This window comes from Solanum tuberosum, unplaced genomic scaffold (genome assembly GCF_000226075.1).
Source record: "Solanum tuberosum cultivar DM 1-3 516 R44 unplaced genomic scaffold, SolTub_3.0 scf00092, whole genome shotgun sequence".
Classification (NCBI taxonomy): Eukaryota; Viridiplantae; Streptophyta; class Magnoliopsida; order Solanales; family Solanaceae; genus Solanum; species Solanum tuberosum.
In genome coordinates, this window is record NW_006239019.1 from 1,426,782 (window position 1) to 1,440,300 (window position 13,519).

The 13,519-nt window shown below is 30.0% G+C and overlaps 2 protein-coding genes and 1 long non-coding RNA gene across 3 annotated transcripts; 2 read left to right on the forward strand and 1 right to left on the reverse strand.

The window, feature by feature from the left end:
- Positions 1 to 746: 746 nt before the first annotated feature.
- On the reverse strand, positions 747 to 1,127 carry LOC102601484 (uncharacterized). The gene is made up of 2 exons (XR_001473490.1): positions 1,029 to 1,127; positions 747 to 955 (listed from the first exon to the last, which is right to left on the reverse strand). It is a non-coding gene; the product is annotated as an uncharacterized lncRNA (long non-coding RNA).
- Positions 1,128 to 2,010: 883 nt separating this feature from the next.
- Positions 2,011 to 3,940, forward strand: LOC102592225 (cysteine synthase-like). Its single transcript, XM_015308936.1, has 9 exons — positions 2,011 to 2,162; positions 2,237 to 2,294; positions 2,473 to 2,736; positions 2,805 to 2,942; positions 3,027 to 3,078; positions 3,244 to 3,323; positions 3,421 to 3,480; positions 3,598 to 3,678; positions 3,770 to 3,940. Exons 1-9 carry the CDS (start codon positions 2,071 to 2,073, stop codon positions 3,857 to 3,859), a joined length of 915 nt encoding a protein of 304 aa, XP_015164422.1. The 5' UTR covers positions 2,011 to 2,070; the 3' UTR covers positions 3,860 to 3,940.
- Positions 3,941 to 6,631: 2,691 nt separating this feature from the next.
- LOC102592568 (cysteine synthase-like) lies at positions 6,632 to 8,862 on the forward strand. The gene is made up of 10 exons (XM_006347798.2): positions 6,632 to 6,783; positions 6,948 to 7,009; positions 7,106 to 7,215; positions 7,310 to 7,367; positions 7,560 to 7,823; positions 7,901 to 8,090; positions 8,185 to 8,264; positions 8,375 to 8,434; positions 8,500 to 8,580; positions 8,677 to 8,862. Exons 2-10 carry the CDS (start codon positions 6,965 to 6,967, stop codon positions 8,764 to 8,766), a joined length of 978 nt encoding a protein of 325 aa, XP_006347860.1. The 5' UTR covers positions 6,632 to 6,783; positions 6,948 to 6,964; the 3' UTR covers positions 8,767 to 8,862.
- Positions 8,863 to 13,519: the final 4,657 nt, after the last annotated feature.

Genomic DNA, 13,519 nt, shown 5'->3' on the forward strand with positions numbered 1-13,519 from the left:
GTTAATTGAGAAAGGCTTAATTCCATCATGTAGCGTCGTCAAACAAACGTATTATTCTTTCTATCGTTTGCATATATAATTGGGCTCTTAAGCAGTTTAAGGTATGTAATGTCAACGATTTTGAAATTGTTCTAAAAAAAACTCACTTTTTTGTCAACTGGACTATAGCCTAACCATAATCCTTATATTTCAGAATGGTCCACATATAATTATTACAATGTCTATATATTTATAGTGTTTGGTCTAAAACTAAGGAAGTACTTGACTTTAGAACTAAAGATCAAATAGTGCTTCTTTAAAAACTCTTTAAAAATGAAATTAGTTGATTAAAAAGAATACTTAAAATACATTACGTTTTAAAAAAAAAAAAATACATTACGTATTAATTTTTACGAAATTAAAATAAATAAATATATATAGGTTCGGATTCAACATGTGTACATAGAAGGTAATACTTTGGCTGATTATTTAGCTAATTTGGCTTTTGATAATCTAGGTAGACTTGTTTATAATTCTTTTATAGAATTACCAAGACAGGCTAGGAAAATCGTAAACCTAGACAAGCAACATTTTCCTACGTTAAGAATCAGAACAAAGAAAATAGATCAAAAGAGGGATGGGGGACAAGAAAATGCAGTGACATTGATCACATGAGAACTACCAGAATTATAAGCAACATATCAAACATCGAGAATAGTACAATCCAAGATACTCAAATGAGTCACACGTGTCGATTTTCAAAGAAGTTGATCTCAACTAACAATTTCATCAACAATATTATAGAACTTTACAGATCTAGTGGCAGAGCTTTACAATGCAAAAAAGGGATACAATTTTTATTAGTACAAGAAGAGATGATCATAAGTCGATTTAGAACTTACAAAGGAAGGTTCTGCAGCAAAACGTTACGGAAAAATATTTTTGAATGGCTGAGTTCATGGCAACAACCTTTGCACTTCAAGGAAGACGGACAGTTAGAGGAGGAAGATAGGAAGAGCAATCAAGGTTTAGAGGGAATAAAAACTCACCATTCTTTGGTCTGGTCTCGGATGGAATTTGATGGAGACTTCCCAAATTTGCAGAAAAAGAGGGCTATTTAGAGCTTTCCTAGTAGACTTGCCCTTTTCAATTTCTATAATATTTGTTTTTAGTGGGCTGGTCACTTTTGGGCCAGTAAATGTAGTTGTGGATTTCTAATTTTAGTTATAAAATAAAGACCCAACTGGGTCAAATTTTAATTAAAAAAAAAAAAAATCCTCTCTTTTAGGAGGTTAATATTTTAAAAATGAGTTTAAGATTTAATAAAAGATATGTAATATCCTATGTATCAAAAGATATTTTAATCTTGTCGTCTTAAAACACAATAAAGTTTATTATAAGTTGTTACCCGCTATTTTATTTCATGATATATAAGTCAAAGAGGATACAATTTGAACTGCTAGTAATATGTAAAACATGCAAATTACATCATAAGCTGTGGTTTTTTACTCTCTTGAGGAAGGAGGTTTTCAACAGTAATACTTGTGTTATTTTCTTTACCGCTTTCAGTTACGAGTAACGAATCTGATTCCGGAACTCGAGTAGTTGATTCATTTCTTCTTCATTCTTGTTCTCCTCTTTAAGATACCTGGTCAGCTTCTTCTTCATTTATGTTGGTTTAACTCATAATTTTTCTTTTAACTTCTCGTCCTATTCATACTTTTGTATAATCTGTGAATTCTGTTGAGGTTTCACTTCCAAGAGAGTGTTAAAGTTCGAGTAGGATTTATTCTTGTATGATTGCTATAGATATATAGCACATTCCTTAATTATCTGGATTGTCATACATTCTCGTTTCACTTCCATGATTGAGAGTATAGTAGGTCTCTTCTTCCTATTATTAAATATGTTTAGCTCTTGTTTCTTGTTGTAGTAAGTCAGCAAGACAATATGGAAGCGAAGAGTGAGATCGCAAAAGATGTCACAGAAGTAGTTTCCTGTCTGACATCTTTTTTGTACTCTTTACATCCATCATCATATTCCATCTCATTTTGTGTTGTCTTCACAATTTAGCTTATTGGAAGCACCCCTATGGTATATCTCAACAAAGTCACCGAAGGTTGTGCTTCCCAAATTGCAGCCAAAATGGAGACAATACAACCATGCTCAAGTATCAAAGATAGGTGTTTATCTTTCACTCCCCTCACCCTGTTTCTTCGCTCAATTTGCAAAATCTTGAATTATTCTTAATATGTAGGGTCGCATTGAGTATGATCAAAGATGCAGAAGACAGGGGACTGATTACGCCTGGAAAGGTTAGTTAAGTTTGTGTTAGAATAAATATCATGAGGAAAAAGGAACACATTATGTGATTCCAAGTACTTTGTCACAAATTTTACTTGTAGTTCCCTGTGGTCAATGATCATTTCTCTGAAAGGCTGAGCGAAAATTATTTTCTTGGTTTTCGAAATGTTGAAATAATGGTGGCTTTAGACGGTCCTCATTGAGGTATCCAGTGGAAATACCGGCATTGGTCTTGCATCTATTGCAGCAGCTCGTGGCTATAAACTTGTGATAGTGATGGGAGCAAAATATAGTATTGAGAGAAGGATTATTCTTAAAGCTTTGGGGGATGAGTTATACATCACAGATCCTGCCAAAGGTATGGATGGTATGCTTCAGAAGGCCCAAGAGATAATAGATAGAACACCGAACTGTTATTTTCTTCATCAGAGCGAAAACCCTGCCAATCCAAAGGTGTCTATACGAATAACTCAATTCATTTGTTATAAAAACATCACACTTATCAAGTATTCGTTTTGTAGATCCACTATGAAGCAATTGGACCTGAAATATGGAATTGTACGGGAGGGAAAGTTGATATTTTAATTGCTGGGATTGGGACTGGAGGCACAGTGACAGGAATTGGAAGGTTTCTTAAAGAGAAGAATCCAGAAATAAAGGTAATTTGTGACCGGCATTGTTCTTCTTTCCTTCGGACTTGATTTGTGATTTTCTTTCCATCTTTTGTCTTGTCGGAAGATCAGGTATATGGTTTAGAACCAACCGAAAATGCATTTCTAAATGGAGGACAACTAGGTCAGTCGAGTTTCTTTCCCCTTTGAAAATGCCATTGCATTAGTTCCATATAAAGAGTTTTTCCAGCTCATCTGTCATACCGTGTTTTCATCACTACTTTCTGTGAGTTTTTTTATTTTTTAATCGTTGACTGATATGTGTAATTAAATGTTATTACCATTAAAGGGCCACATAAAACCCAAGGAATTGGTCCTGGTTTAATCTCACCTGTTCTCGATCTCAGCATCCTGGATGAAGTTCTTCAAGTAAGGCTGTATACCATATAAACATTTATATTTTCTGTTCAGTGTGTATTAAGTTTTCCTGGTATGATATCAGCTTCTGTTTTTATTTAATGTTCAGGTATCTAGTGATGAAGCTATTGAAATGACAAAGCTTCTTGCATTAAAAGAAGGCCTGCTGGTAAGATCACTTTTATTTGAATCCACAGATTGCTTGTCTACCGCTTCATTTGTGATGTGTGTTCTTATTATGTCGTCGTCACGGCTATACTTAATTTTTCTTTTGGAATATTTTCAGGTAGGAATATCATCAGGGGCTTCAGCTGCTGCTGCAGTAAAAGTAGCAAAAAGGCCAGAAAATGCTGGGAAACTTATTGTGGTAAGTTAATTCTATTCAGTAATTAAGCTGATAACATTTTTTCTCCGTCTCCTTAAAACATTTGAACAATGGCCTAAAATTATGTATGCAGATTATTATCGCTAGTTCTGGAGAGCGTTATCTTTCCACCGTGATGTTTGATTCCATTCAAGAAGAGGTGGAAAACATGACTTTTGAGTAACTTTATGCTTCTTTGGATTGAGAGATAGGAAGTTATATGTAAAAACAACTGAATTGTAAGCTCCTAAATTGGTCTAAATGGGATATCCCAGCATATATTAATTTGGGATGAATTAATTTATATTTTCAATCAATCAAAGTATAAATTTAATTTCAAATTTAATCCTGTGAGGTGGGATAAATTAGTCCAAGAATTATAATTATAAAATAACTTACTCTTCTTGAAGCTCAATTTGACCTTCTCCATATGCATATTTCGTGATAAACAACATTATTTTTAAACTAAAAGTCAATTATTGGTTAATCTAGCTATTGGATTATTGGTTAATCTATTGTTTGCCAGCTGTATTATGATAACAACTACTAAAATGGAAGAAATTATATCACGATTCATGATACTGTAGTACGATGCCAGCAAATGTTCTTCCAAATTAAACATACAAAATATATTATTTTATTTTTTTAAAATGTTGTTATCTTACTGTAAACTTTACTTTAATTTTCTTTTCCAAAAATGCATGCATATAAGAAAACGTCAAAATATTACAAGTTGAACTAAAAAAAACAAAAAGAAGTTAACTTATAATCTCTTGCATATATTGTAGGCGAAATGAACTGATGGACCCTTATACTTGAATGAGTTTGTATTCTGAACCTTTCCACTTACCTCTTTGTCAATTGAACCTTTTAACTCAGTAAAATTCAACACCTTAAACCCCTCTAACCATTGACCGAGCTTATGTGGCGACTTAATTGTTGATTTGGTATAAGCACGTTATTTCTCACAAAAAAGGCGTGTGGAAATAAAAATTTAGATTAAAAATAATTAAAAGAAAAAGGTAAATACAATAAAATAAAAATAAAAAATTTCACTCTTTCTTCTTTTCCATTCTTCTTTCCCAAACCCCTCCCCATTTCTTTTCCTTTTTCAAGCACTAGTCCATGACCTTCCTTGTTGCTCCCCGACCGAATCCCCTGTTCCATTCGTTCTCCCTTCCCCACACTCCTTTTCAGTTCTTTTTTTCTTCTTCTTTTTCCATTTGTTCTTCCCCCAAATTAGAAATGAGATTGTGCAAAAAATGAGAACAAAATGAGCAAAGAAAAATCGAGAAAATTGGTGCAATACCTAAATTTGCGGAAGAAATATGTCTAATGAGTGTCCTTATTGCTCCATCTTTATCTTTTAATTTGATGTTGTTCTTGATTTATCTTTCTTTTCTATTTTCTAGGATAAAGTAACAAAGGTGGAAAATAATTGTTGAATGTCTTTATGAAATTAGATGAAATATGTTGTGTAAAATTGTGTATAAATATTAGCACATATTGAAATACTTTAATGGTGATTCATTACCATCCATGGAGAAAAGGGTTTTACAAGTGTTGATCAAATGACACGAAGATGAGGGTGGAGAGAAAAATCAGAAAAAATTAAGTTATTATAAAAAATAAAATAATAAATGACATGTCATATAAAATCTGATGTGGATAGTGACATGTCATTTTTATTGTGCATTTGAAGTTCACACAAAGCCAAAGGGGTTTAAAATATTGTATTTCATTGAGTTTAAGGGTTCAGTTGACAAATGATTTAAGCAAGAAGGTTCAAAATACAAACGCATACAAATATAAGAGTCTATCAGACCATTTCGCTTATATAGTATAACTTTGTAATTCTTTTGGGTTGCTGTATAATTTTGTTTGTAAAGTACTTATAATTAGTAGTATTATTTTTTACAAAAACTGATAACTCATAATCTTTTGAATAAGTAGTGGAGTTTTAATAGTGTCTTATAAGTGTAATTCACATGAGCAAATTACTATATAATTTTATCAACTAAAACACCCCTGATACTTCAAATTTCGTGCTAATTGTACCTTATTCCGGTTTTTCTTTCTTTTTTTTCCCACTTAGTGTTGTATTTGACTAAATTTGAATTCACCGAAAAATCTCACACTAAAGCTTATTCTATATCTCAAATGTTTTAAAAATCTAGGTTGATGAACATATATACAAAATGTTGGGCTTGTACTCAACACAAGACATACAATTTTAGTTTACCACCCCCCCCCCTCCTCACTATTATTTAGAAATGATTTTTGGGACGTGTGAACCTAAATAGTTATGAAATTATCAATTTAGATAGGGTAAAATCATCTGAGAATGTAATCAACGATTTTGAATGCAAGTTCTAAAAAAAATTTATCTTACTTCTTTGTCAATTGGACTATTGCCTAACCCTAGACATCTTAAATATTACAATGTCTACGAATTTATAGTTTTTGGTCTAAAACTAAGCACTTGACTTTATTACTAAAGATCAAATAGTACTTTTTAAAAAACTCTTCATAAATGAAATTAGTTTATTAATTAGAAAGAATATTGAAAATACTTTATTAAATTTTATGAAATAATAATAAAAAATATAGGCTAAATCCTCTTTTTTAGGAGGTTGATATTTTTAAAACGAGCTTAAGATTTAATAATGTATAACTTATTAACAGACAGAATATTAACCAAAAGTGGTTTAAATCATAAATTAAGTTGTAAAGGTATTACCTTGTCTGTTTATTTTCTTGATATGAAATTTAAGAAAATAAATAATTTTTTGAATTTTAAATTAAAAATAAGTAAAATGTATCAAAAGATATTTTAATTGTGTGGCCTTAAAATGCGAATAGGTTGTTATCCGCTATTTTATTTCATGATATATATATATATATAAAAAAAAAATCAAAAGAGGATACAATTTGAATTGAAAAGACACTACTAGTAATATGGAAAACATGCAAATTACATAATATGTAGTTGCATTGTTTGCGTGTTGCAGATATTAATGTATTAATACCACCAACTTTGCTCTTTGGCTGTAATTTGAAACCGCTAGTTGAAGTCAGTGGAGATTGATAGCTGAAATTCCACACATTGTACGTGGTGATTTTTTACTCTCTTGAGCAAAGAGATTTTCCATTGTGTTATCTGGATTGTCATACATTCTCGTTTCACTTCCACGGTCGAGAGTATATTAGGTACATATGTCGTTCTTTTCTTCCTATTATTGAATATGTTTAGCTCTTGTTTCTTGTTGCAGTAAGTCAGCAAGACAATATGGAAGCAAAGAGTACTCATGAGATCGCGAAAGATGTCACAGATGTAGTTTCCTTTCTGAAATCTTAATTTCTTGGTACGATCTTTACATATTCCTATTTCAGCATCGAATCATCTCATTTTGTTGTCTTCACAATGTAGCTTATTGGAAACACCCCTATGGTATATCTCAACAAAATAGTTGAAGGTTGTGCTGCCCAAATTGCAGCCAAATTAGAGTATATGCAACCATGTGCAAGTGTCAAAGACAGGTGTTTAACCTTCAATCCCCTCATCCAGTTTATACATCATTCTTATTGAAAATCTTGAATTTACGGATTTTTCACATCTGTTACTGATTTGTAGGATTGCATTTAGTATGATCAAAGATGCAGAAGATAAGGGCCTAATTACTCCTGGAAAGGTTTGTGAAATTCGTTTCGAGAATACTTATTAACAGCTTGAAAAGATATTGTTATATGACTCTCAAGTGTGATGATAAAACTAGGATTAACATAACTTTTCATGTTATTTGAATTCTGTCCTATTGTCTGAAACTGCTGAACTGAAATGATTTCCTTGTATTTTCAAATGTTGAATTAATGACGGCCGGAAGAGTGTCCTTCTTGATGTAACCAGTGGTAATACCGGCATTGGGCTTGCATTTATAGCTGCAGCTCGTGGCTACAAACTCGTGATAGTGATGCCATCATCGTATAGTCTTGAGAGAAGGATTGTTCTTAAAGCTTTGGGGGATGAGTTATACATCACAGATCCAGCCAAAGGTTCTGATGGTGTGCTTCAGAAGGTTCAAGAAATACTAGATAGGACCCCAAACTGTCATTTTCTTCATCAGTTTGAGAATCTTGCCAATCCAAAGGTGTCTCCAATACAAATAATTTGTTCATTAATTTGCTACAAAAACGTCTGTCATACTTATCAAGTATGAATGTACAGATCCATTATGAAACAACGGGACCAGAAATATGGAAGAGCACAGGAGGAAAAGTTGATATTTTCATTGCAGGGATTGGGACTGGAGGCACGGTGACGGGAGCAGGAAAGTTCCTTAAGGAGAAGAATCCAGAAATAAAGGTATATGGTATAGAACCAGCTGAAAATGCAATTCTAAATGGAGGACAACTAGGTCAGTACATAGGAGTTCCCCTGTTTTCATCTCTGCTTCGACGAACTATTATTTATCATATACTGATTGATATGTGTGTGATTAAATGTTAAAGGGCCGCATAAAATTCAAGGAATTGGTGTTGGTTTTATCCCAGACGTTCTCGATCTCAGCATCCTGGATGGAGTTCTTCAAGTAAGGCTGTATACTATATAAATACTAGTTCTTCATGTAAGGTTGTATACTATATAAATACTAGTTGTCAAATTTTACAAACATTTAAATTTGTATGACTGTCTAATCAGGTACCTAGTGATGAAGCTATTGAAATGGCAAAGCTTATTGCATTGAAAGAAGGCCTGCTGGTAAGTTCACCCGTCAATAAAGATCACTTCTGAGTCCTCCATTCTTATATCATTGCAACTATCAGATAGGAGTATCGTCAGGGGCGGCAGCTGCTGCAGCAATTCAAGTAGCAAAAAAGCCTGAAAATGCTGGGAAACTTATTGCAGTAAGTTAGATCTGTTTCATTAAGCTTATCGATCGATAACATTCTTTCTCTGTCTCCTTAAAGCATTTAAACACTGGCCTAAAATTATGTATGCAGATTATTTTTGCTAGTTCTGGAGAGCGTTATCTTTCCACCGTGTTGTTTGATTCCATTCGAGAAGAGGTGGAAAACATGACTTTTGAGTAACTTTATGCAATGTTGTAACTTGAGCTAAAAATAATAAATACTTCTGAAATGTTGTAACCTCTTAAATGGATATGAACTTTTTGTTCACTTGTACATTCTTATATTATATGAATGGTACAAACAGAAACTATTTGTTCTCCTACAGATATTAACTTCTCTTGTGCTAAGAGATCTATTTTTACTTGTCTCTTTTATAGTTTACACGAGAATTAACCCCTCCTTCTTAAACTTACAAGGCTTAAAAGTTTGAATCAGACAAAAGATAACCTCTCTCTTTCAAATTTGTATAACTCATCACACGTTTATTTTAACTAGTCTCTGAGAACATGTGTTACACGTTTATCCCTTAATACTTTATAAAACTTGTACATGATTGACTTTTTGTTGGCAGTTATTTATCGCATAGTATTTCAATACATAAATTAGGATAAAGTTAGATACATATAATTTTTAACTTAACATCTCAGTCCCAAGCCATCTATAACACCTCAACAAACTTATTCTTTAGTTTTTTTATGCCTTTTTATTTATATTTTCATACACAATTAGATGTGACAATATCATGACTTTCCTGTAAATTTCAATTTCAATTTTCTACAAAAGAAAAAAAAATGTTGGAAAATAAACAAAACAGAAAAAAAAAACTACAAAAATGGAAAACTGAAGAAATTACTATCGTACTAAACGTTTTCGGAAAATAAAAGGAACATACCCAGTTGTTTTTCGGCTTCCTTTCCATATATTTAATATTTTAAATTAATTGATATTTATTTTTAATACAACTAAAGTCTGCATTTTTTTTTGTATTAATGAATATTATAAGTTGCCTAAACTAATGGTTAATGGAGAAATAAGTTTCAGTTATATACATGTGTTTGAGAATTAGTAGATGAATAAAAATAACATAACATATACTACATAAATTTTAAATTTTTGATAATCCAAATTAAAGAAATGTTTGTGTAACACCGGCACCTTCGAAAATTTTTATGGTGGATGAGGTATGCCATGTAATAATTGTAAGAGGGATTTTTTTAATAAAAAAAAGCTTAAGTCATCGACCGCCCCTTAAAGTTGTCCGCATAATTCACTTAGACACTTCAACTAAGACTTGTACCTATTGAACACCTAAATTGTTCAAAACATGGGCCTATTAAACACAAAATGCTGATATGGCAAAAAATGTGTTTTTGCACTTTCGTTAAGCGCGTGAAAAGATTCAAAATAGTGTCTTTTTGAAATTTTTTTACATTTTTTCTTCTTTTATTGACACTTGGCATTATAATTAAATTAAAAACATTTTTCTTCTTTCATTTACACTTTTTTTCAAAAAAGAAAAGGACCCACTCCCTACCTATCATCTTCTTCATACTTTAGTTTGCAAAACTTCCTTCATTTCTCATTTTAGCTCCAACATTGTTTTTCTTTCCTTTTTATATAAAAAAAATATTATTTCTTTCAAATATGAAGATAAATGAAAATCAACTATGAAGATTCATATTTGAAAGTTCGCATGATTAATTTCAAATCTCATAAAAATAAGGAACAACTGGAAAGAATTAATTTTTGAGCTATCAATTTCATTTTGTCATCGATGTAGAAATGAATAACCGCCGGCAAAATTTTCTTTCTTCTTCACTCTTAGTATGAAAATGTATATATATATTTTTTTAAAGTTAATCTTCAAGTTATTTGAAAAGAATTAGGTTTTGTGATTTGAGAAAGAATGTGTTTTGGGAAGAAGATGAAGATGAAAGGGGGTAGGGGTGGGGTTGGGTTGGGTAGAATAGGTTGACATTTTCATTTTTTTTCTTTCTTTTTAAAAAAATTAGATATAAAAAGTGTTTGAAATAATTTTAAACAAAATTATTTTTTTTATAATTTTCGAGGCTCAATGCCATATGTTATTTTTTAATTAGCCGTTTTGCCACGTTACCGCAAGTGTATCACACACTCTTCATATATTTTGCTGATTATCAAAAAATGTCTAATATGAACAATTTTTGAATTGGTAAAAGTGTTCAATAGGTACTAGTCTTAGTTAGATGTCTAAGTGAATTATGCGGATAACTTTAAGGAATCGCTGATGGCTTAAGCCTAGAAAAAAGTACATTTCGTAGGTCTCATGTCTTTTCAACCTCTCCGTTTCTCTTCTCACTCATCCACCCCACCTTCTAGAAAAAATTTATGGTGGATGAGATATGCCATGTAATAATTGTAAGAGGGATATTTTTAATAGAAAAAAGTACATTTTGTAGATCCCATGTATTGTCAACCTCTCCCTTTCTCTTCTCACTCATCCACCCCACCTTCTAGAAAAAATTTATGGTGGATGAGATATGCCATGTAATAATTATAAGAGGAGTTTTTTTAATAGAAAAAAAGTACATTTTGTAGGTTCCAACTCATCCACCCCACCTTCTATTTACCCCTCTCTTTAATATGAAGTACTTGATATTATAATTTTTTAATTTTAATATATTTCATTACATAACTTTAAAATAATACAATAACAAGATCAAAGAAAAAAAATAGTACTCTATTAAAATTAGCATTTCATTATTTCTTAAAATTAATATTTATTTTCCTTACCTTTTTTTTATAGTTCATAATACTCATTTATCAAAAATCAAATAGAGATAAATATATTGATACTAATTTAAATTTGAAGTCAAATAATTACATACTTAAAAAAGTTAAACTAAGATGCGTGCACTTAACATCATAAAAATTAATTGTTTTAGTTTTAGGATAAACATAAATAGTTATTCAAATTACATTAATCAATTCTTTTTTTTCCATTTTACTCTCTCCATCATTTTATTCGATTTTTTTTTCTCGAAATTCAAGCTATAAAATGTATTTTTTTCATATGCTAACATGATAAGAATTGCAACTTGAGTATTTTTGGTTGAATTGCAACTTAGTGGAAAGGATTATTTATGAACAAACATTATAAGTTGTAGTTCTTATGTTAATATAAAAATAAACATATTTTAAAATATTAATTAAATTTCACATTGCTTGATTTCAAGAATAAAACGATATCATATAAATTGACGGAAGAGTATGTATATATTTAAGTGTTTATGAAAAATTTTGATTTTGGGTTACATTAAGATAGTACAAAAACTTATGTAATTATTTGTCAAAATTATTGATGCTCTTTCCATTATATTTTCTTGTGAATATTTGATGAATTTAAGTATATATGAAATTATTGAAAGAGAAAGAAATAATAATTTATACCCCTTTCGTTTTTCGTATTAGTTATTTATTTTTTCTTTTACGGATTCTTTATGAAATTATAGATAAAAACGGTACTATATTAATTTACTCCTTAAGAATTGTTTTTGCAATTTTACAAATTTTGTTTATATTTTTAAGAATAATTAATTATTAGTGTAATGAAAATAAAAATAAAAATATAATTTAATTTGTTAATTGACAAATAATTTTAATAATGTAAATAATGAATACATGAAAGAAAAATAATATCAAATGTTAAAAGTACGATGAATTAGACTAAAGTTCACATTTTTTATAAATAAAATTATTTTTAAAAGAGGAAGAAGAGATGTTGAAAAATTGAAGATTTCAATCAAAAAGAAAAAGTTAAAAAGAAAGAGAGAGAAATGGATTTGGCCCATTTTTTCTGGAAATGGAACCAATAATCCACTTGGCAAATTCTAAAAAGAGCTTCATTGAACTTGTGTCTGTCACATTATATCTATCCCTCATCATTATAAAAAATTTCCTCTCTCCAATAACAGTGATGTTGTTCACTATTAATTTGACACATTCTTAAAAAATTATAAATAGAAGGGTAATTTTATAACACCCTTTGAATATAATAAATACAATGTCTTGAAAAATGTAATAGGTAAAGGATAAATTAGGAACTAAGTGTAAAATAATCCATGAATTTCATAAAGTGGATAAATATTGTTGGACATTTCTTTTTAGTATAATGGATAAGGAAAATTTTTATTATGTACGGGCACAAGTATAAGGTGGCCGACAATACTTGTATGAGCCTCTACTTATATTGTGTCAAGTGGAAAGTTGGGTCTCATTTCAGAAAATAGCCCAAATTCCTTTTTCTCTCTCTTCTTTTCAGTGATTTTTTTCTCTTTCTTACTTTTTTTACTTCTTTTTCTTTGGTTTTTTTTTTCTAATCATTGTTCCAAATTTTCTACTTCCATACTTAAATAATTTTATTCATGGAAAATATGAAATTCAAATTTTTTTACCTGATTCATTCTATTTCTAACATTTTGATATTATTTTTTCATCTCAAAATTAATTATTTATATTACTAAAAATAGTTAGATAAAATTATTTGTTAATTTACAAAGATATAATTAATTATAATTTTTCTATTTTATTATAACATTTATTTCTTTTTGCCATTTGCCATTTCCAAGCTAACAAAGTGACCTTTTTTAGAGTTTCCTCCTTCATTTTTTTTTCATTTACGCCCCTATTCAGTCTATTTGTGTTTTTATGTTTTCAAATATTTTTTCTTCTTTAAGATTTTTTAACCAAATCTAATTTTATATTTTGATCTAATTAGTTTATGATTTTTCCTTTTTATGTAGTGAATTTTGGTTTAATTTTAATCATCATTATATAAGTTTTTACTTTATTATTCTAATATTATTTTTTCTATTCTATGTATAAATTCATATTATATAATAATAAATTTTTATTTGTATTTAATTTTCGGTTTATAAAATCAAGATATAAGTAA

Bases quoted from the DNA above. Each gene is read 5' to 3' on its own strand.
- LOC102592225 (XM_015308936.1), top strand. From the start codon at position 2,071: ATGGTATATCTCAACAAAGTCACCGAAGGTTGTGCTTCCCAAATTGCA. The intron at 2,163-2,236 runs GTGTTTATCTTT...CTTAATATGTAG, and splicing joins TGCTCAAGTATCAAAGATAG to GGTCGCATTGAGTATGATCA. The intron at 2,295-2,472 runs GTTAGTTAAGTT...TGGTGGCTTTAG, and splicing joins GACTGATTACGCCTGGAAAG to ACGGTCCTCATTGAGGTATC.
- LOC102592568 (XM_006347798.2), top strand. From the start codon at position 6,965: ATGGAAGCAAAGAGTACTCATGAGATCGCGAAAGATGTCACAGAT. The intron at 7,368-7,559 runs GTTTGTGAAATT...GACGGCCGGAAG, and splicing joins GCCTAATTACTCCTGGAAAG to AGTGTCCTTCTTGATGTAAC. The intron at 8,265-8,374 runs GTAAGGCTGTAT...CTGTCTAATCAG, and splicing joins TCCTGGATGGAGTTCTTCAA to GTACCTAGTGATGAAGCTAT.